Raw genomic sequence first — 22,781 nt, forward strand, 5'->3', positions numbered from 1 at the left:
CAGATACATTTATTATTTTTCTAAAATGGGGCATTTTGCATAGTAACTGATTTTTCTTAAGGTATTCAAGGTAGATTTGATGCTAATACTTTACTGAAGAGTTTGAATGCAGGATTTCTTGTTATAGTGTTGTTGGTTTTTACATTTAAATGTTTTCTTACTAAAAAAAAAAAAAAAAGGATATGAGCACTTCAATTGCTCATATTCTTAAATTCAGAGATGTTTTAATGGAGTTTGGTGTAACACTCCATTCTTCCACCAATTCTTCCACAGAATGTTTTTTTATGGAATTTAAGTGGATGTTTTTAGTGATGACATGGATGTTCGTATTAAATTAAATGTGTGTTTAAGTACAGTTTGTTTGTTCTGATAGGTTCGGGGATCTGGAGCTGTTAAATGAGGAGGCTCACTGTTTCATCCCTTTTCCCTCGAGGGGATACTCTGGAGGAAGATGATGAAGAAGAGGACAGTCAGCTCAGCGTAAGCTCCAGCTCACACACACACACACACACACACACGCACACACGCACGCACACGCACACACACACACACACACACACACACCGTCTGTAACAGTGTTTAACGGCCAAGAGGGGGCATCATTCCTGTTGATGTGGCTCTGTGACTCAGCCCCGTCACCCAGGCTGGATCACTGCAGGATCAGTGGGAGAGAATGAAAACGGCTCTTGGCATCCTCTTGAGTCAGCGTTCCAGTGAACAACAATCCTCTGTCGTCTTTATTCAGAAACCAGAGGAGACCCTGCTCAGAGAATGGAGGCGGATTCATTCAAACCCTTGCAGTTAATTGAGATTAATGGGCAACAAGAGCGTCTGACAGATGACAGTGAGACCTGAGTGGCATGTAATGTGCTCCAGTAACCAGATTTTACATTTGTATTCACTGAATTGTCTCCATCATACATTGGCTGATAGCTATTGTCTGATTCATCCTCTGCATATGAGCAGATAATCTCTCTCAGGCCGTGTGATTGCTGAGGCAGCAGTACAGTGAAGTGGCAGCTGCCTGTGATGCCAGCCGGGCACCAGAAAGAGGATAAAGAGGGTCATCGTGTTGTCGTGGCCCTCTTTCCTCTTCCGTCTTCCCTCCTGCCAGCTGTCATATCTCCTCCCCTCCTCCTCTCCTTCGATTCTCCATCCCTTCACTTTAACATCACTGTCTTTTCCCTCCCCGTCCTCTCCTCTTGCATCATTCATGCCCGACTTCCTCCCTTGCGTGGATTTGACTCGCAGAGTCGAGTGTGAGATCCTTAATGAGTATTTCCAGACTTCCCGATTTATCTCTAACCCTCCAAATGTTCGTTGTGCTTAATGGGTCAGAGTTATCGCCTTGGGTCTTTTATTTTTTAGGCCACCCCAGAGCATTCTTGTTTCAAAAATACCAGCGTCCCAGTTCTGTCCACTCCCCCAGAGTGTTTCTGCACATAAGAGGCAGAAATTGGAGTTAGATGGAGAAGTAGTCAAGATAAATATCTCAAGATTTTGTTGAATTGTGTCTTAGTCGTTTGTGCCAGGTCCTGTTGGTTCTTACTGTAGATGGTAAACTCTTATTTTTTTCTGCGTAACTGTCATATTTTTTTTCTCTTTTAGAGGACAAAAAATGCAAATGGAAAAAGTCAATTGAAGTTTCCTAGTCCACCAAACATTTCTGGAGGTTCTCAGCAAAACAGCTCTGCAGGACAGCTGACGTAGAAGAGGAATTTAAACTGCAAATAAACAACCAAAATGGCTGCATACAGTTGTCTGACTGTCCTCAGAAGCTCTGAGAGCACAAATTGGTTTGAAAAGACAAATTTTGCACAGTTTTTTAAGACAGATCTTCACTGTAGCTGCTAAACTAGAAGCTTAGATGACGCAAATGTTAAATGTCCATGTTAATTACCTCCCACTTCACACTTGGCATTTAGGAGATATGGACCTTTTTAACAGCAGCGAGGAAACACAGGTGTTACTAATCAGATTAATGAAGGCTCTGCAACTACACAGAACACAGCCTTCATTAATGTGGTTGTTGGCAGAAACAGTTAAGGTGTTGTCTGAGGTGGGAGCACGAGCTCGACAACATGTTGAGGGTGTATACAACATTTTTTATTCTCATTTTGATTTGTTTCTTTTAAACATCTTGCAGAACAAATTCGTATTCTTCTCTCTCAGATTGTTTGGTTGTTGTAGGGAATTATCTTTTGTCATTACAGATATTCTAACATGTCCTCTCAGGCAGAAGCACAGCTGCTACTAAAATGTTAATTGTGGCTCACATGTGCGTGTTGCAGTTCTGTTAATTACTACTGATGGTGATACCTGTGCTTTTTTCTGCAACAGTCAAAGATGACCTTTTTCCCAGCGGCCACTTTGACACGAGGCAGTATGTAAACAGCAAACACAGGTGTTGCTAACGACATTAATGAAGGCTGTGTTCTGTTTAGGTGCAGAGCCTTCATTAATCTGCTTAGTAACACCTGTGTTTCCTCGCTGCTTTCCATAACTCCTAAATACCAAGTGTGAAGTGGGAAGTAATAAACATGGATATGTGACAGTAACAATAAACTGTTTTAATAAAGCACATTCCTGGTGACAAAGTGCTTTAACGAACAAAACAGAAGACTGAAACAAAGAGAAGTCTTGATGTTTGATTAAAACGATAAAGACCGTCAACATCAAAACCACTAAAAAAGGAATAATTCCCAGTAAAGCCAGATGTTACAGGACTCTTTTTACAGCACAGGTGTAAATGGCTGTGAGCTGTGACAGTCTGACTGTGATGCACAAGATCAGCAATGTTATTCACAGGCCATGTTTTTTATAGTTTTATCATTTACACCTCTGCGCTTCTCACTGAGAAATGTCAAAACGTCTCCTGTGAAAACACCTCATGATTCTCCACAAACTCATTTAAAGCCACATCATTACTTTAAGCTCCTAATTGTTACTTTATTTTATTTAAAAGACATTCATGCTCCCCAGAGGATGAATCTTAAAGACTTTGGTGAATTTGTTCCTGACTGATTCATCTGGCGACCATCGTCAGGTCAAAGCATCGCTCCACCTTCAGCCTCACAGATCTGCCGGCATGACTGTGGATCTTTTAGTCCCGTCAGTTTTATTTATATAACTCAATGTCACAGTTTGCCTCAAGCTTTCACCACTGTTCCTCAGCAGTGTTGGTTGTTTAACAATGAAGACAGCAACTCCCAGGATCCCACACTACCTACGTGGATTCTTTTATTATGGTCGAATGACCCCGAGTGGCAGTTAAATAAAAGTAATATCAAACTGTAGGTAAAGTAATGCGCTGAAGATAATACATAAGTCAGAGCGTGAATAATCAGGAAAATGTACTTAAAGGTTGTCAGTATTTGATGCGCAGGGGAAGAGACTGAAAAACAACTTTCTTACACCTTTAAAGAATTAAAGGAAAATGAACTCAATGCAGAAAAAATATATTATATTATATTATATTATATTATTATTTGTGATATCACCGGATCATTATGACTCGTCTTCTCATCTGAAAGCAGACTTCTACCTGTAGCTGGCTGAGAGAGAACTGATTTTGATCTATTTTATATATAACTGAAAATATTAACTCTCTGTCAATAGAAAACGATTAGCTGATTAATGGATTTCTTCCTCTTTTTATTTGTTTATTAATTTATTTATTTATTTTTCAGGGCACTTCTGTGACTCCATAACTTAAGTAAAGTCCAAGTGCCTCAAATCTACTTAAAGTGAACTTATGCAGTTTGTTCACCCTGCTTCCCTTCCCACTCGTTAAGAATGCCTTCGAGCATGAGTGGGAGAGGGATCATGCAGTCCCCACACACACACACACACACACACACACACACACACACACACACACACACACACACACACACACACACACACACACACACACACACACACACACACAGGCTGTTATCTGGCTCTGCAGATTAGAAGTGCTGTCAGACTCTGTCCTGTAGAGTGCGTTCACCCCTCAGGGAGCGAGTCTGCTGGGAGATTCCTGCACAAGCTCAACGTTCCCACATTTCATTCATCCCCTTAAATCTCTCCCCGTCCTCCCTCCTCTCCCTCCCCACCTCTCTCAGTGGCCGTCACCGGCTCTCCATCCTCTGTGTGCTCCCTCCCGATTGGCAGCCGGAGGTTGTTGTTACCGTGAAGAAGTGCGCCCGGGCCAGTGGAGGGTGCCTGATATGGATCAAAAAATTCCTACTCGGGTTGCTTCATGCCTTTTAAGGTGGTCTTTCCCCGACCGGGCAGAAGTGTGCGAGCACAGCAGAGAGCAGTGCAGCTCGGGAACGCACCTCAGGACGAGGCAGCGTAGTGCAGGTTGGGATTTGAGTGTGAGGAGATGCACTGGGAGCCGCTGGTTTGCTGCTAACACAGGAAGCAAAAGATTTCACAATAAGTGACAGGCAGGCAGACACACTCCTCCTCCCTCAGAGGGTAGTCGTTAGACTTCAAAGAGGCAGACAGGGCTGTCTGATGTGCAGGGGTTCTTGTGGAGCTCCTGTAGCATGCACTTTGACCTCAGGCTGTGAGGAAGAGCAGGCATGAGGAAGAACTACAGTGCTACTCCGCTCATCTATGTGACAGAGGTAGCGTTTGCATTTGTTTCGACTGTAAATCTGTTTTCTGTTTGTTGACTTTTTTTTGTCTGTCTGATGTGATCAATCAGGGAATCTATTGCTTTTTAAAAAAAAAACTCTGCTGCATGAGTTTAACTGTGAAAGGCTGAATGGAGTCAGGCGAAAGTCACATGTAATCAGCAGTGTATTGTTGCCCTCTCGAACTTGACGTTTGCCCAAGGCGCATGAGGAACCGTATAGATGAAGTTATTGTTTTGATAGCTTTGTCAGGGAGACTTTCTAAAGCTCTGCATTATCGGTGTAGTTTGCCTTTAATAGATGTTCCTGAGTGTCCTCATTGCAGCTCTTAATAAATGAGTTATTCTGTGTCTTGCGATTGGATATAATCAAGGAAGTTGTTTTTTTAACAGTTGAAAGTTGAGTCAGACAAGTTTCACCACGTCTCTCTCTCTCTCTCTCTCTCTCTATCAGTGTGTGTTTGAAGCATGTGATTGGCCTCTGCTACTTGAGTAATATCTTAGGAATGCGTATAGCCCGCCATAGATCATAGCTCACCTCTTAAAACCGCAGAGCTCGTTTTTCATTTTTCTATTTCTCTGTCTGGCTTGCTCTCAGAGAAAAGTCCCAGAAGTTTCTCCATTCTGGCTCTGAGTGCTCGAGCAGGAGGAGGTCATGTTTATGTTACTCCTGTCTTAATCTGTCTGTCACAATCTCTGCCGCTCGGTCAGAATGGTCGGTGGTGCACTCTGTGGCTAAGAGAGAACCATCCCTGAGACTACCCCTTGCTGGCTGCTGTGCTCAGGGCTGCCCTTATTGTGCTGACACTGTGTCTTTTTGTGCGTGCATTCATTATGTGCCTCAGTCTGCTAGTATATGCACAACAAAATACTCTAAAAATAATGTTATGTAAGCCTTCCAGTATAATGGGGCTTTTCCTGTCAAGCCACAACAAGCAAATAGTCGAAGGAAGGAACAGCAGGACGTCGTTCTGTTGTGTGTTTTCATCCTGCTTCTGCAGAAAAGTTCTGCAATAAGTGATCAGCCTTGTTTTTTTAACAGCTCCTACAACCCTGATATGTTGTTAATCATGCGTTCAAAGCTTTAGAAATGTAGATGCCCTCCTGCTGTGGTCACTTCCATCAGTTTACCATGGTAACCATCCCTGTGTCTCAGACACACAGCTTTTAAGACCTTGGTGTAAGCTCTGCTTTTATGTTCCCCCTGTTCTCTCTCATTAAGCTGCGTGTGTTTTTGCCATAACAGATCTCATGAGAACATCACAGTGTAATGTGTCAACATTAGCTCATTGAGTCTGTTGTTGTGCTTTTATCCTTATGTGCACCTAAATGTTCTCAGGAAGAAAATGATGACGACCTTGTGAGGACATTTTACAGGTTTTAGAGATCAGGACTAATGCAGGTAATGGACATGATGATGAATAAAGTGAGATGAGATGTGTACTGCAGCTATTCCTTGACATCTCAGTGTATATTAGACCTTTGTGGCAGTGTTGTAAACCAGACTTTTTATTGGATTTTTGTTTCTGCTAACTGTGAGGCTCGAGCTGTTACTTTGCTCCAGACTGAAATATCTCAACATCTCTCAACGTCGTCTACTGAGAATGAATCCCACCGACTTTAGAGTTCCCCTGACCTTTCCTCTAGCGCCACAGTGAGGTTTATATTTTTGTTTTTAAGTGAAATGTCGAGGAACTATAACCCATGAAATTTGATACCAGTGTACCTCTCCCGACCTCTCAGAGAAAAATGTGGACTGAGCTGCACTCCGTATGGGAAGCACGGTAAACATCATACCTGCTAAACGTTGCTAATATTGTCAGTGTGAGCATGTTAGCATGCTGATGAAAGCGTTTAGCTCCATCAGCACTGTCCCTAAAGAGTTTGACTGTAAAAATCCCCCACCTTCGACCTGAAACCAAAATTTAAATTTGAGTTTCATTTAGAGATAAAGAAAAATCACTGATGCACATTATACTTCCCCAGTGCTTTCTATAAGTCTGTGTTTGCCATGACCCTGCTTCCCCTTTTAAGATTTCTAGCATGAAGTGAGGGTAATGGTCGAATTATTGTTACTTATTTTGCAAAGAGTGATTAACTGCTATGCTGCTGTGTTGTGGCTCTAATTGAACCCTAATTCTCCCTCAGCGTGTAATGGGCTGCAGCCGTGTGTTTGAAAATAAAACATACGTCATCTTAATTTTTGGAAAGATTCTTTAATGGGAATATTCATCCCCAGCGTAACAAAATAAGCATCTCTATTGTTTAGTTGAAAAAAAAAGAAGATATTTCTTGGTTGGTGCTGATTCATTATTCGTCTCCACGGCGAAAGAGCAACCCCATTATCACTCACCTTTTTCAGCAAAAGCAATTACTTTCCATTTTTGCCACCAGACATTTTAGTGTATTCATGTTGTCAGCAGTGCTTTGAGCAGCAAAAAGTCAACCCACACTCTTGTTATTTGCTGTTGCTCATAGCTGACATTATTTTCAGTTTGTCTGATTTTTAAAAAAGTTTGTTGCTCAAGAAACTACTTGCTGTGTTGAATCGGCCGTGGCCGCAATGTGTTGAGTTTAAGTTTTATTAATTCTGATGCCTCGAAGTGAAGAGAGAAAGCGATGCGTGTCAGAAAGGGTTCAAGGTGAAAAATGTTTTCTGTCTATTCAAGTTTGTGCATCTTCCACTCACAATGTTTTTTTCCACGCAGCTCAAAAATGTTGTTAGATAACATGCATTTGAAATGACATAACATGAGCTTGGTTGGAAGTATTTTGTCATTTAACACAACAGCTCGGTACAGTAACTTGAGTGCAGAGAGCAGAACGAAGCAGATATCTCACGCCCTCCTGCACTCACAGATTGAGTTGTTCCCATCTGAATGTCAAGTTGGGGTCCAAGAGGCCAAATGAGTATTTTGCTCTTCAACACATTCAGACACTGAACACAGAATCATTAAACCAGGAAACACTTGCTGCTCTCTGCTCATTTGCACTATTGTGTGTGACATTGTTAGCAAATTATCATTCATTTGAAGTCATTAATGTCTAATATTAACTCTCTTTTTGCTCTGTTTTTGGCCTCCACTAACTGCAGAGGGAGATATCTGGCTCTTTAGCTGCTAAATGCTCTTTTGTGTGCTCTAGCCAGTCGTGACCATTTCTGTCTGCTGTTTGCTGTTGAGCTGCAGTGGATTGTTAGAGCCTTTACTCTGAAATCTGCTGCCTGCTGTGCCTGACAATGACACCTGAGAGCAGTGAGGGAACCAAAAGAGTAAACTTGTAGTCCTGACTGCGAAACAATGAGCTTAATCTCACTATCAAGTTCCATAAAGCAGAGTGAAGCTGCAGATTCAGGATAATAATCAAATTTCAGCTTGTCATTAAATATGTTCACAAGAGGATCCAGTTTAATGAAAATGTTGCCCCCAGCTGTCATTGGGAGCATGCTGGCAATAACAACTTTAGCATTAAGCCCAAAGCACCACTTTAATGTTTTGAGAAAAAGTGAAAGAATGGAAGTCGTGTTTGAGATCCTGGAACCAGAGAACATTTGGTGTATAAAATGCTTGTGAAGTATTAGTATTAACCACTGCGTCTCCGTCACTAACATCCCCAGGAAACAAAACGCTCACTTTCACAACCTGAACGCGACCTCATCAACCTCAGGCCTCCCTCCGAGACGGCCACACTGATTAGACCTGGACCTACATGTTTGTCTCAGCACGTATACAATTATTCCCCCTGATGATAATGACCTTCACTGATGACCAATTAAAACAAATCTGTCACAGGCTACATCCGCAGACCCCAGCCTCTAATTCTGCACACACACAAACTGTAAGCTGACGTCATTTAGCGTCACACATCATCCATTTCTCATCACCTTGTCACTGCTTAATTTATCACCATGGCAACAGGACATTGCGTTAGCAGCCACTGATTGTCATTCCACACTGGTGACCATTTTACTTAGGATAAAGCAGCAGCAACATTTACTCATCAGAAATTAAGTTACCTGTCAGGCAGAACGGCCCCTTCCTGATGTATGTAAAGTGTTCCTGTCATGTGTTGAGCTGGTTTTAAAACAGAGGAACTTGTGACCAAGAGTGCTGAATGTTGAGTTTCATCCCCAGATCATCAAATACTGACGGTCGGGGTCGGCTGTCATCTTTCTCCTTACGTTTTAGTTGCTTTAACTAGTCGTATACAATTACTTTAACTGCTCACCTTAAAGTAAATTGTTCTTGCCAAATAAAACTGTGTGTGTGTGTGTGTGTTGACATTAGCATCTGGTGGGGAGGCCATTTTTCTTACCTCATGTGTGAATGACGTTACACCAGATGTGATAGGATTTATTCACAATTGACTTGTCTGGTTAAATAACAGTTAAACAGAACAGTGTCTGTGTGTGTGTGTGTGTGTGTGTGTGTGTGTGTGTGTGTGTGTGTGTGTGTGTGTGCGTGCGCTCATCTTCATTAACATATAACCTTGTCTGTGTCAGTAGCCTCTAGTTACTTTCTCTACAGGGGGAAAACAGGCTTTGTACTGTAAACAGAGGTTTATTCTTTTCTCTGTCGTCATCTGTTTTCTGAGTCAAGTCAGCAGAAAAATGAAATGTTAGAGTCTCCCTCTGTTCTTAATTTCACGCGGTGTTGTCTTTATGTACACTGCAGCTGCCAGTTTATTAGATTTTCGCTGTTCTGATACAAAAATTAATCCCGCTTTCTTGAAGATTTTAACATTCAGTTTTGTTTCAAACTGTTTTAGAGGGCTGTTAAAACAACTTGAAATTAATTTTGGAGGATATATTTTGTGGTTCAATTTTTATTGCTCAAAATGTCAATATCCTTCAGTCAACTTCAGTTTCTGTAGTGGTGGAGGGTTTTTAATCATCAGCCTCCACACAGTATATGAATATTAGAGATTTGTCTGCTGAGTTATGTGATATCTTGACAGATTCATGGTGATGTTGTCATCATATGTCATGCTGTTAACCTGTCACCTTTTATCTCTTTGACCTCCAGCCTTAATGTCACACCTTTATATCTCTCAGTACCTGTCTCTCTCTCTCTCTCTCTCTCTCTCTCTCTACGCCTACATCTCACAGCAGCTGTCATTTACTGTGGAAAAAAATTAATTCTCCAAAGAGACCTCGAACCACTCAGTCGAAGACAAAAGGGGCTGAAATGTCACAAGCTGGTGGCGCACAGTGATGTAGGCATGTAGAGAGACGGCACATGAAAGCGTGGCTGGTGCCGCCACCCCTCCTCCTCCCCCACACGCTTTGAAAGTGTGACCCCTTAGATATTTATTTCAAACGGCCTCTGGTGCCTGTGTTCGCTCGGAGAGGCCACACTGTCCTTTATGAAAGCTTTCACACATTCTCATAGTCTGATCAGCTCACAAAGTACAGAAGCGGCAGACAAAAGCTTGGTTAAAATATGCAGCAGGCATCACATGAAACTAACAATCGTCAGCAGAGATACTTTCAAACAATCCGGTTGAACAAGTTAATCCCACATGTGATGAGAAGATAAAATATTTGAAGAGTAAAGATTGGAAGTGTGTACATGTGAATCTCTTTTATGCTTCACTGTAAAAACAATTGTAGGGGTGTAAAATTGTCTGTTGCCACAGAATAGACCCCATTAACTTTTGGTAAAGATCCTGATAAAGGGCTGGAACCAGGAATTCTTTTGGTTGATATAAGATCTGACTGTTGGGCGTTTGCAGAGATGTGCGATCTACATTGTAGTTTAGCATTACATTGGCCTTCAACTGGGGGACTCAGCGATGGATAAAAATCCGTTTTAATTACATGGGAGAGGGCAAGATCTCCTGACTTTCAGTTCATATCCACCTCCAAAAATACACATACATACTGTATATCCTCACCTGTGCAGAATCAGACGATGACTTTAACCCTCAGAGTTCGATGTGGGTCTACCTGCTGAACACATCATGCCAAAACTGTGTTAAAAACAAGCTGGCATCATCAACTCAGAGCGCAGGCACCTTCTTTAGAGAGTTGTTCTTGCCTTTCTATGCCAGTGCGCCTGCATGTAATAGAATATGCCTACCATAATAATAGAAACTGCTGCTATACTACAGTAGCAGTCAGCAGGGAGACAACAGAATTCTGATTGGTATGATCAGTAGCGTAAAGATGTCAAGCAAATGCGGATGTGAGAGGAAACGTAATGAAAGGCTGCTCATGCATCAGGAACAAAGTGATGTGGAAACAGACAGAGGCTGCCTGTGGGTGAGAGCAGCTTTCTGATGACACAGCACGTAGACGTGTGGCAAGAAATAATTTTGCTCCCAGGCAGCAAAGTTTGATAAAGTAATGAGTGTCACGAGAAGTCACATCACTGCGCGGCACTTTTAGACTCAATAACCCCTGAATTGCTGAGATCCAAGGTAGTGATCCGCAACAAGGGACGTGTCCAAGATTTTAGAAACACTGAAGGAGCCTCCCAGCTTCTACATGTTTTATTCATTCACTTAACAGCTCAGTTGTATTTTCTGTCAATTTTATCTCCCATCTTGCACGTCTAAATGTTTAAAAGTTGTCCCACTACTGTCAGGAATAAAGTCTAGGTGGACAGAATCTGAATAATTTATCGAGCTGGGTGTCAGTTGTTAATACATTATGGATGCCAATACAACGCTCTTCACTGGTGCCATTTGCAACTTTTTATTAGATACATTCTCAATTAGAAGTGGCTATATTTGCAAGAGTGGTGTCAAACAAAGCTGCTTTGTCATAACACGGTCAGTTGTCCAGTTTTCCTTTTTGAATTACGAGTACAGACTACGACTTCCTGGTTGTATGGAGAGTGTGTCCTCTTGTGCAGTTGGCTGTCAGCTGTAGTCTTTGCGGCGTGTTCCAGTGCAGATTTTTGACCGAGACTCAGGTTGATGTGAGGTGACGCAACTGTCAGCCTTCACTGCTGCAGCTTCTTTGATGTCAGTTCGGTGTGTCTGAGCCTTAAGGCGAGGGCTTTCATTTAACACTGATGCAATGAGCCGTATTATTGTTTTTTAAGACAGGGTTGGTGGTGACACGGTGGCAAGAAAACCATCGTATCACTTCAGGAAATAAGATATTAGTTAAATGAAACAAAAGTAAGAGATTAAGTCCACAACTAAAAGAAAAGAAAACATCTCACAGTCAAAGGAATATACACTGTTAGATTAAACATTATTAATCTGTATTTGGTTGACTGAACAGATACAAGAATAGCGAGAATAAAACACTGTTATCAGCCTGCAAAATGCCCCGTAAGGGTGCAATTTAACTGTTCAGTGTAAACTCCCCACAGGCTGCTAAAAGCCCCAAAGTCCCACAAACAAAACAGAGAAAACTACCTCAGAGATCTTATCTAGTAATAGTTAATGTTCCAAACACTCCTTTGAGTATCAGATGACTTTACTTTATTGAAAATACAGTTTTGCATTAGTTTCTAAGAGACGTGAAAGCATGTGGGATTTATAACCCGGTCCTTTCACCTCTGGGCTACAAACCCCCCGTCGCTGTTCTTTTTATTCAGAGGACCACCTGTTTAATTGTCACAGCTCCACTGTATTTTTATCTTTATTGGCATCATCAGCGGCATTTGTGCAGCTACTGTATGCAGCAAAACTGCATCAGGGTTTGTGAATTGTGACCATGTGATTAACCTTGACAGGTTTGCATCTGTCTGCTGCAGAGCTTCAACTCAGTTCAGCTTAAATTTACCGCCAGCTGTCCCCGAAGAACCGTCAACCCTTTTCCATTCCCACCATGTCTATTCAAGCACACCATTGATTTAGTTCCCCTACTAGGCGGGGACAAAAGAAACGGCTGGAAAGCAGGGAACCTTAGCCCTCCCTGAAGAAATTCTATTATCGAGGCTGAAAAGAGCTTGAGGAGCGTGAGGAGGAGGGAGCAACAGATGAGGGGTGAAGCTTTTTCCTTTAAATCGTTTGAAAGAAAGAATTGCTTTTTAGGTAGAGATAGCAAAGACAGGAGATAAGGCAGTAGCCAAAAGGTGGAAAGTGATCTGAAAACAGCTCTGGAGAACATTTCACCAGCTCTTAGGTTCAAACTTAGACCACAAAAGCACTTTACTAAGTGGACATGTACATCTAAAAAATACACAAATTAGTTCTTACATATATTTTAGATGGTAGAAGCAGCCCAGCGTAACTGCTACCTAGCAAACTGAATTAGTGATATAGTGGCACGTGCACTGGATGCTTAATAAAGTGCTAAAAGGTGATGTACCAATTATACTAGTTGAATTACCCAATGATGTTAGCATGAGGTTAGCATACGCAAATATTTCCTACATGGACAGCATTAACCACTGCTGTCCATGTAGAGTGACTAGATCTAGATTAGTTAGAAAACCTTTTGTCAGCTTTTACCGTAATAACAGCCCAGGTAAAGTTATATTTTAGTACTTTTAGGGGACAGCAACAAAGCTGCAACAAAATCACCTCACTATATAACACATCATTGTAGCATCCGTGCTATTTTCACTTTACGACCTGAAAGCTCATAAAGTTCTCCAAACTCTTCAGAGGACTGGGTGGATGCACCGTTTTTGATTCATGCATGGCTGGTACAACCTGGTACAACTCTACATTTCACTCTGACTTGGTGCCATGGCTGACCCTGCCACTGGAGCTTATTTGATAATAGCATGTCAGACTGAGGCTTCCCCACTGATTAATTCTGCCCGGTGATATATGTGGATGCTCGGACTGATTAGTCGCTGTCCCTGTTGCCAAACGGTAGCCTGACTCCCTCACTTCCCTCTAAACTCTGCTCTGTCACAACATGTTTGTGTTTGTGTGCGAGTAGGGATCATTATTCGTCCTCTGCTGAGCCTAATGGGGGCTTATCAGCATCAATAGCACATGATGGAAAGAACATTTATGTGGTCGAAAGTAGCTTTGCTGACATTGAGAGCCAGAGCGATTATATATATTTTCACTTTTTCAGGGTGAAACTGAGTGACACGCTCTTCTTGATTGAAGCGAGGCTGTCGTCATTTTAAGGGTCTGCGGAATATGAAAAGCTGCCTTATAAAGGTGCGGCAATAAGAGATGGAAAGGTAGGGAAGATTGTCAGAGAGATAAAAGCCATGAGGTGAAAGAGACGGGCAGGGGAAATTATCATTTGAGAGGGTGACAAATCAAGCGAGAAAATGTAATTGCTGGCACTAAAGCATTGACATAATAAAGAAAGTGAGCAGGAGGTTGACAGTTTTAATAAGAAGAGAGAGTCATTTGAGGTTACAAGACAGCACACGGCAATGAAAAGGGGAATGAAATGAATAAAGGGATGTATCTTTTTTTGGAAAAGGCTTCCGTGGGGGTTATGTAACCCAAAACTACACCACAACTTCATTTATATGTGCAAAAGTCTCCCTGTTCAATTGATTCTGACTGAGCTGATGTTAATTCTGTCTTCGCCCTGCATGACACAAGGGATAAAAGACACGTTATATCAGCGGATGCACGCAGCAGTGGGTCACAGCTTTTTGCCTCGGTGCTCATCTGGATGTAAGCTTGCTGTATTCCCAGCTGAAAATAACAATCACAGAATGCTGAATTATAAACACATTAGAGTGTCTCTGTGACTGTGATATCAGTGAGACATTAGGCAGGAGACATAACTGTGAAATATTAATGATCTTAATGTAATTCTCTCCACATGATTGTGTTTTTCCTGGAGTAAAGACGATATGTTATTGTTTAGTTGTCATAGCACTCACACACATATATCCACTGTCTTTTTAATGAATAGAAATGACGCATAGTGCAGGATTAATTAAACAAGACCTCTCCCAGGTTTAATCTCCTCACCATCACTTGATGTCACAGTCTGTATTACATCCATTAAATGTGTCCGTGTGCCTCTATCTGTCTGTGTGTCCAGCTCTGTCTGAGAAGCAGCGCTGTCTTACAAGGAAGAAGGAAATTAGAAAGCTAAGAGACGTATCTTCTCACAGACAGAACACACAGTCTGCTCCGGAGAGTTTCCCTTCCTGTCTGACTCAGAGACACAGAAATAAGCAGCCCGGATTAGAACAGCTGTCTGTCAATTAGTTCACAGTTTCTTGTCTCCCTTTCTCACTCTGCGTCTGACTTTATTTCCCACACGTATTGGATGAACTCACTCAGTGATGCATGGGAACTGATAGTAGCATTTATGTCAGTTTCACTGGCATGGAAGTAACAAACATTAATGCTGCCAGTAAGTGGCGCACTGAAAGTAGCCTTGATGTCAGATATGGTGGAACCAAGATGCACTCAGCAGCCGTAAAGATAACAATGCTGTACATCGACAATATAGAACAGTGCAGTGATAAAATCTGCCTCCTCATACAGTAGGCTCTCAGATGATTTCAGAGCATTCCGGTTACATCTGCTCAATTTTGAGGATATGCTGGTTTTCTCTGTTATATCTTTGCAAGTGGAAAATGTTTCGATTATAGACTGCAGGTATTTCGTAGACATTAACTCAGGCTCAGAGAACCAGTCAGTTACACCCTTTCCAACAGTTTAGGTTTGGTGTTTGAACTGATAAACCACCAGTTTATGTTTCTGCAAACCACAGATAAGTCAAATTAAATGCTTATTAGGTATTAATGTTATTACAGCCAATAAGGCTACCAAAAGGCAGATCACAGTTTGAGTCTCATCAGTGGATTTTGCAGAAATGTACTTAGCTAACACTTATTCTAGTGATTGGCTTGCAGGTCAAGGAAAGAACCTGCTGGGTTTTTATGGATCTGGGGACCAACATTTCAGGTTCTGAACCAATTTATGTTTTGTTCAAAATGCTGCAAATTGGTGCATAAACTGGAGCAGAACAGGTTCCATGTTCCACATCTTTACCCCCAACAATTTAACATCCAAGAACCACAAAAGAGTTGATCCAAACCCACTTATACATTCCAGAATCCCATCAGAAGGTTCTGACCTCTTAACCGTGGCACTGGATAATCCGATACCCCTCACGTGTTCTAGAATCCCACTGGAAAATTCCCGACCCGAGTGTGCAGCATCCCACCAGAACATCCTGGACTACGCCTAACTTAAACATTCCAGATCCCCACAGGCTGTTCCAGCTTCTCCTCTAAACATTCTCGGATCCCACAGGAACGTTCTGTTTCGCTCACCTAAACATTCCAGAATCCCTCCATAATGTTCTAAACTCCCTCCAACATTCCAGAAACTCACCAGAACGTCCCGATGCTCGTCCCCGCCTACATTCTCCCGACCAGTATCAGTTGTCCGGAAGTCTCCGGTGTAACGTAGGTCAGGCTGATGTCATGGCTGAGATGGAGGCAGGAAGCGCTGCAGGAAGCCCTTAAAGAACACAAACATCGCTGGTGAAGGAAAAGGAACAATAGCATGGTGTGATTAGCAGAGTGAATTTTATGGATACACGCAAACGCTTCGATCCTTGAAGCACAAATGGATTTCACATCATCTTCTAACCACAAGTTGGGACATTAGTACACCACAGGTCAAACAAGTGCTTTGCCACATCTCTCTGTTTGCCAGATGATTGGATTTTGAACTTTACTGCACTTCAAATGTGGTGACATTTAAGTGAAAAATTGCAATATCAGAGATTGTGTATGTGATTTTTTTTTAAACTTTCTTGCAGAGAATAAAAGCAGGCAGAGGGAGATTTGTCTTAAAATGCTGTTTTGCAGCTGTTTCCAACCTCACAAGTATCAAGCAGTGCTGCAAAACCCATTAGAGATCCGCTCTTAATGGCATTTACATAAGGCTGAAGTTGTTTTCTGTCAACTCACAGTGCCAGTGCCCTCTCCGAACAAAATCAATGCCAAAGTACAAATCTGGAATTAATTAAATGTCACATTTAACTCTCTACCTCCTGCATCTCTTTCGCACATGCACACAGGTGGATATCATAAATTGATACCCAGAGGAAATGGACTGGAAGCGTATTAAGTTATTAGGATTGATCACAGCAGAAAGATTTGTTGGGGATCAATTGCAGAGTTATGCAATGATCTTTCTAACTGTGCACACACGGCACCTAGGGGAGTGAGTGATTGTATCTGCCCGGATCAGATTCAGATTTCAATAGCTCTCGTCCCCTGGAGGCAGCCCATGTGCCAGGTGCTGTTCTCTGCCCTGCAGGCTGAATCACTCGGCCTTGCGGTGTCCAACCTGTCAGCTCGCACACTTGTTACAATGATTAACAGGTGGCTGACTCACTGCTGCCCTCGTAACGTGGGATACTTCAGGTCGATGAGGAAAGACAGGAGCGTAAGACAGAGATGAAACCTCCTCTGTGTGTCAGTGTTTTCTAAGATGGCAGGTGGAAGAGTGGACTGTTTTTGTGAGGGTGAATACAAAATATGATCTTGGACACTGAACTGTCAGCGGGACTATCAGATGACAGGGACGCTAACCTTACTAATTGGTTTCTTTATCGGTTGGGCCAGAGTAGACCTGCCGTGCATTTAAATTATTAATGACTCATTCCCCAGACCTTTGTCGTGTAATTCATCCATCCTTTCACTGGAGATATGGCTGGTGTCATGTGCCATCTCTTTCAGCTATCTGTTTCTAATTATCAAGGTGACTGCGTGTTTTGGTCAGATGTAAACATCAGCTGATTGAAAACAAAGCTGGCCTACAATTATAGGAAAAGTACTTAAGAGAAGAGTTAAGGATTACTGGGTAGGATTATATGTAGACATGTCTATCAGGTTAAAATAACCAGGAGCTGATGATGACAAACAAACACCTGATGCATGAATCATCACATAACTAACAGTCTACTTACAGCGGTGGAGTGAAACAAAATGTCTTTTTCAGGCTGCTCCATTTATTTGACAGCTATAGTAACTATGTAGAGATTAACGTTTAAATCCATAGCATATGACAAGTGTAAACCCAAGGTGACTCATTGATTTGCGGATGGCTCTTTTGAAGTCTTGAGTTTGGCATTTCAGCTGTCGCCATCTTAGTTTTTTTTAACCTAGAAGTGACTATATTTGGAGAGCGGGGAGCTGGGGAGGATGTCCCGATAGGATCTGACTGAGAACTCGAGGTGGTAGCATCTTGTCATTCATGAGTTAGCCACCTGCCGAAAGCTTTCCCTGCTTTACCGTCTGTCTTACTCCGAATTTGTACAATAATTTAGAAAGCAAACATCATGCTGTACTGTAAGACTTGAGACTGAGACCACAAACTCATCAGAAAACTGTTTACTCAGGTAATAAATCCAGAGAAAAATGGGGTTATTTTCTCATAATCTTACCTACAAAGGGACTAATTTTAGCAACCAGTGAAGTCGCCCTCTGCTTGCCACTAGAAAGAAAGCAGGTTAAGGCACTTGCCTGCACAATAACGATGTTATCATGATTTCTACAGAAATTCCAGTGTCAGAAGGTGGAGATCAAAGTATCACCCACCACTATTTTGGATTGGCTTTATCTTACAGAACCTGAAGCTCCATCGACGTTGTATACAGTGAATACTTATTAGATATCATGAAAGTTGGCGGGTGTGGCTCAGGCATAGAGCCAGCCTCTTGTTATCGGAAGGTTGTGGGTTTGTTTCCCCTGGTCTGCATGTCTAAGTGTCCTTGGGCAAGATACTGAACCCCAAACTGCTCCTGATGTGCATGGCAGCCACCACCATCAGTGTATGAATGTGTGTATGAATGAGTGTAAGTTGCTTTGGACAAAAGCATCTGATAAATGCCCTAAATGTAAGTCGTTAAAATTAGTTCAGTCTTAACTTGCTTCCATAGTAATGTGTCATTAGTTAGCAAATGTAAATTATATACTGACACAATATGTGCCTTCACTTATGATATTATAGAGCTATTTTTTCTGATACTTCTTTTCTACTTCTCCTGACATAAAGTAAAAGTTTTATTTACAATATACAATATATATTTATCTAAATCCACCACTGCTTTGACTTCTAACGCGTGTATAAAAACGGTATTATAGATGTAAGTAAAACAGCTGTTTTGATGTGGAGGAGCTCAGAGCTTCTCTCGGTGGACATGAATTAATGCATGTGGGTGTACTCGATATCCCCCGCAGCCCCTCCCTCGGTGTAGCGCGGTGGGCGGGGCGTGCTCACACATTGTGCTTCCCCGGCTCGCTGGGTTTTAGAGGGATTACCGCGGCGGGCTGGCTGGGGAACGAAACATACCGTTGCCGACGTGGGTCAGTTTCCAGCAGCGGCAGCGGTGGAGGACTGGGAGCCGTGATGGCATGTGTTACACCGGCGGTGTCAACGGAACACGGTCCACTTTACACTTGAGGACGACAAACCGGGAGACCCAGTTTGCGTCCGGAGATTATGTCCGGAGCTTGTTGTGCTGCTGCGGAGAAAAGTTTATCAGAAGTAGGGATTCACTCACACCAGCGCGGCTAATATGGTAAATATGATTTCTGGTTTTGCAAGTAAGCTAACGTTAGCAAACTTGTTATAACAAAACGGCTGAAGGGGTAAACCTGACTGACATACTGTTGCCTCTCCATGAATTATGTTTACGTTATGTCATGTTTTGGCCACGTCAACGAACATACCAGAAAGTAGACAAGTTGTTTGAGCACATTGATGTGTTTACATCGAGCTAACAGTCGAGTTTCTGTCATTAGAAGATGACTGGAGTTGAAAATCATCCTCTTTTCCAATGAACCCTGAAACAACTGTCACACCGCTCACAGAGTCCCGACACGTCATGTTTTCATCTGTGGAAAAACATGCCGAACCTCATTTACAATTTCTTGCGTGTTTCTCTGATAGTATTAAATTGTGCATACCGGCAGTATCACAACATATTTACACATTCCTCGTGGATCTTTAAGAGCCTCTCTGCATTTCGGCAAAGGTCCAGTACTCCTGTCACCGCAATTTCCATCAAATTTTCCATCTGTAACATTGGGCTCCTGCCGTTTTCTCATCCCCACAGTCATTTTCTGCCTAAATGCATTGCTGTTAGCCATATGGGAAAGTATCATCTCTCGAGTTCTGGAAGCTCTCCTATCATGTTATGATACTGTTGGTTCCAATCTGCTCCAATATGTAAGACAACCTTAAATTGGACGATTTTCTAATGGAGTTTGGTGGAGTTGAGCTGAGCTTCTTACAGATCAGACAGTGAGCTTGTCATACGGTGTTGTGTTATTTTGAAACTGTGCTCAGGTGACCTTTCATCATGCAGACATTTTTATCATATAGACTGTTGGCAAAGCAAATAATGGCACCCACAGTCAAAGCTGAGCGGTGGGGCAGGTTTATCCAGACTGTCTGCAGGTGTTCACATATTTCAGGTGAAGATTCAACTTCGAGCATATGAGGTGTATATGAAAACAAAGAGATGCCACAGAAGGTGTCTGTTTTCTTAAGTTGTGTTCAAGTTCCTGTTGTATCACTAGGCTGCTTGTAAAAAGAAGGCAACTGGCCATTCAGTATGTTCCTGTTATGTGTTGAATGGATGCAACACATGCTATGGTGACATACTTATGTCACTGTATGATCCCTCCTGGAGGTTGAATAATGTACCGTGTTATGACAGAAAAACAGACTCTTCTATGACCCAATTACAGGAAGCTAACATGCAGACAGCTGCTAATTTGTGTAGCTTTGTACAGAAAAAATATGCTAAGAGGTGTAAGACAGCTTTCCAAAGAGGGTGAAGTGTGTGGGGAACGACAGACGTTCATTTAATCAAAATATGAAACTGTTTTGTTAAAATTTAATGTACAAGAACTGTAAGTTTCCTGCATCTTTATACTTCTCCTCCACATTTATTTGATAACTTTAGTCACTAGTTACTGTGCAGATTCAGATTATTAATAGCCAATTACTTGTGATGTGTAACATCAGATTGTGTCATTTACTTGTTTTGATTTTTGCAGTGTTGTTCTGCCATAGTGGTGCACTGGCCCATTTTAAAGGTTCCACAAAATTTGTTAAAAATCCCATTTTCCTCTTCAGTAAATTTGAACGTGGTTGTTAAAAGAGACACTCAGACCGCCACAGTCTGTAGAGAGATGGGAACAGCATGTTCTGCCAGCTGAGACACACCTTTTGAAAAGTACCTCTGAGACGTTGATGAAGGTTCTCAGTCATCCAGATCATGATACAGCACTTACACATCGTCCTGCTGCGTGTTAGGCATCAGTACACTCAGGTACACTAGATAACGCGCTGAGGCATTTTTCAGCTCATGACATCTTTATGAGCTGTTCAGTGACTGGAGGCAGACCATCCCGTCCGCGGTTGTTAACCCTTATTTGACAACACTCGCGGGATACTTACGAGAGTGTCGACTGAGCATCTTTCCAGCGACGCTTTGCATCCACACCTGGGAGCTGACCAGTACAAACATTTTACTGCTGGGCAGCTCTGTTGGTGCAGAATGAGGATCCTTGCCAAAGGGCACCTGAGCGGTAGTTGCTGTACAGAGATTCAGCATTAGTCATTTTGCTCAAGCACATTTTCCAGACAGTAGCTGAAAAGTCTAGTGTCTGTGGCAGAGGCAGAAGGGAATAGTATATCAATTTACTGAATTTTGGAGCAACACTTCAGCTTGCAGAAACTGTTTCCACTGTAACACCTCTCTTTTTCTCTTCACTGGTGGATTTCATTATGTCTCAGTAGCCAGTTTTTCTCAGCTGTTTTCAATTTAGGACAGATAATGTGTTGTTAAAACAACCCTCCATAATCTATAGACTCTTCATTTACTGTCATAAATTATGAGGATAAGCAGCAAATCGTCACATTTAAGAAGCTGGAACCAGCAAATGTTTGACATTTGGTTGTTTCTCGCTTGATGGCTGAAATAATTAATCGTTTATCAAAATAATAATCGTCCTTTTGGTAGTTTATTGATTTGTTTTTCATTGCTGGAGGCCTAAATTTGATACAAGTGGGAGAATGATGTGACTCTGCATCATGCACTCTCACACATTTGGCATTTCCATGGCATCTCTTTAGTTCAAAAGGTTGCGGTCTTCTTAAGGATCAACAGCTACAGAGACTTGTTTTGCAGCATGTGTGTGTTAACGGGCCAGTTCCTCCAGTCAGACAGATACAGGAGACCTGCCAGGTTAACCTCCTCGGCGATGAAGAAGAAATGCAACTGTTATCAGTGAGGAAATTGATTTGTTCAGGCAGGTAGAAGCACCGTCGTTGACTTGGTATACTGAAATACCAGTGAGGATGGATCTTAAAGGTCGGCTCGGTCCCATGTGTTAGCATATGCCTAAACAGTGTGTGTGTGTGTGTGTGTGTGTGTGTGTGTGTGTGTGTGTGCAGGGGAGTTGTGGTGTATAATTAATGCATCGAGGAGCCTTTTCTCTGTCATTATATCACTTCCACAGGGGAAGATTTCGCCCTGGACTTCTGTGTGTGTGTGTTTGTGTGTTTGTGTTTGTGTGTTTGATGTTGAGGAAAGAGGATGAGGATGAGGGTGTGTTTCCTCCTCTGAGCTCATGACAGTATCCCCTCTAGGCAGCTGTGTGTTTTTTTTGTAGATATTTTTTCTTCTTCTTTACATTCATGTCAATAAAGAAGATCTACCATGCCCAAGGTCTAATTCCATTTTCTTGGCAGCAAGATAAGAGGAATTGTTTATGACTGAAATAGTACGCGTCAGCCATCAGTCAAGGCAGGTCACGGGTTGTTCATGGGTTTAGTTTGTTTTTGCTGAGAAATGCTGCGTGCAGAGGCTTTGTAATCCACCCTGGGGAGACGTTCCTCACCAGGCCTCTGTGTGAGATCAATAGATATCCAGAAAGAAACTAATAATCTCACCGTGCATGATCCTTTATCCCACCTTTTGGCAAACATGAGTGGATGTGATGGATTGTCTTCACTTTCAGACACAGTCTTATACTATAAAGCTGAAAAAATAAGAAGACGCAGTGATACGTTACTACCACAAAATGTGTCTACGACTGCCAGACAAAATCACGTCAAAGAAGATAACAGAAGTAGTTTCACAACAATATTGTTACTATGAATTCTTCTGTTAAATCTGATATTGTGACACTACTACCTTCTGGCACAGTTATTACCGTTGCTGAGGAGGTTGTGTTTTCACCTGTGGTTAGTCGGTTTGACTATTGAACAGATTTCCACT

General features: G+C 42.1%; 1 protein-coding gene and 1 long non-coding RNA gene across 8 annotated transcripts in view; both read left to right on the plus strand.

Annotated features, from left to right (window-relative positions):
- The window catches only part of LOC119032215, a 1,052,400-nt gene that overhangs the window by 596,039 nt on the left and 433,580 nt on the right, over nt 1-22,781 (plus strand). The gene's annotated exons all lie outside the window — the stretch shown is intronic.
- tmcc3 (transmembrane and coiled-coil domain family 3) overlaps nt 1-22,781 on the plus strand; it is a 48,920-nt gene that overhangs the window by 1,318 nt on the left and 24,821 nt on the right. For 2 of the 4 annotated variants that reach the window (XM_037121104.1, XM_037121105.1), the window contains exon 2: nt 374-480. In XM_037121104.1, coding sequence (XP_036976999.1) covers nt 397-480 — 84 coding nt within the window. In that variant the 5' untranslated portion in view covers nt 374-396. Of the gene's footprint in view, nt 1-373; nt 481-4,495; nt 4,620-18,798; nt 19,068-22,781 lie in introns of those variants that run through there. The other 2 variants (XM_037121106.1, XM_037121107.1) reach the window with 2 other exon arrangements.

This window comes from Acanthopagrus latus, chromosome 14 (genome assembly GCF_904848185.1).
Source record: "Acanthopagrus latus isolate v.2019 chromosome 14, fAcaLat1.1, whole genome shotgun sequence".
Taxonomy (NCBI): Eukaryota; Metazoa; Chordata; class Actinopteri; order Spariformes; family Sparidae; genus Acanthopagrus; species Acanthopagrus latus.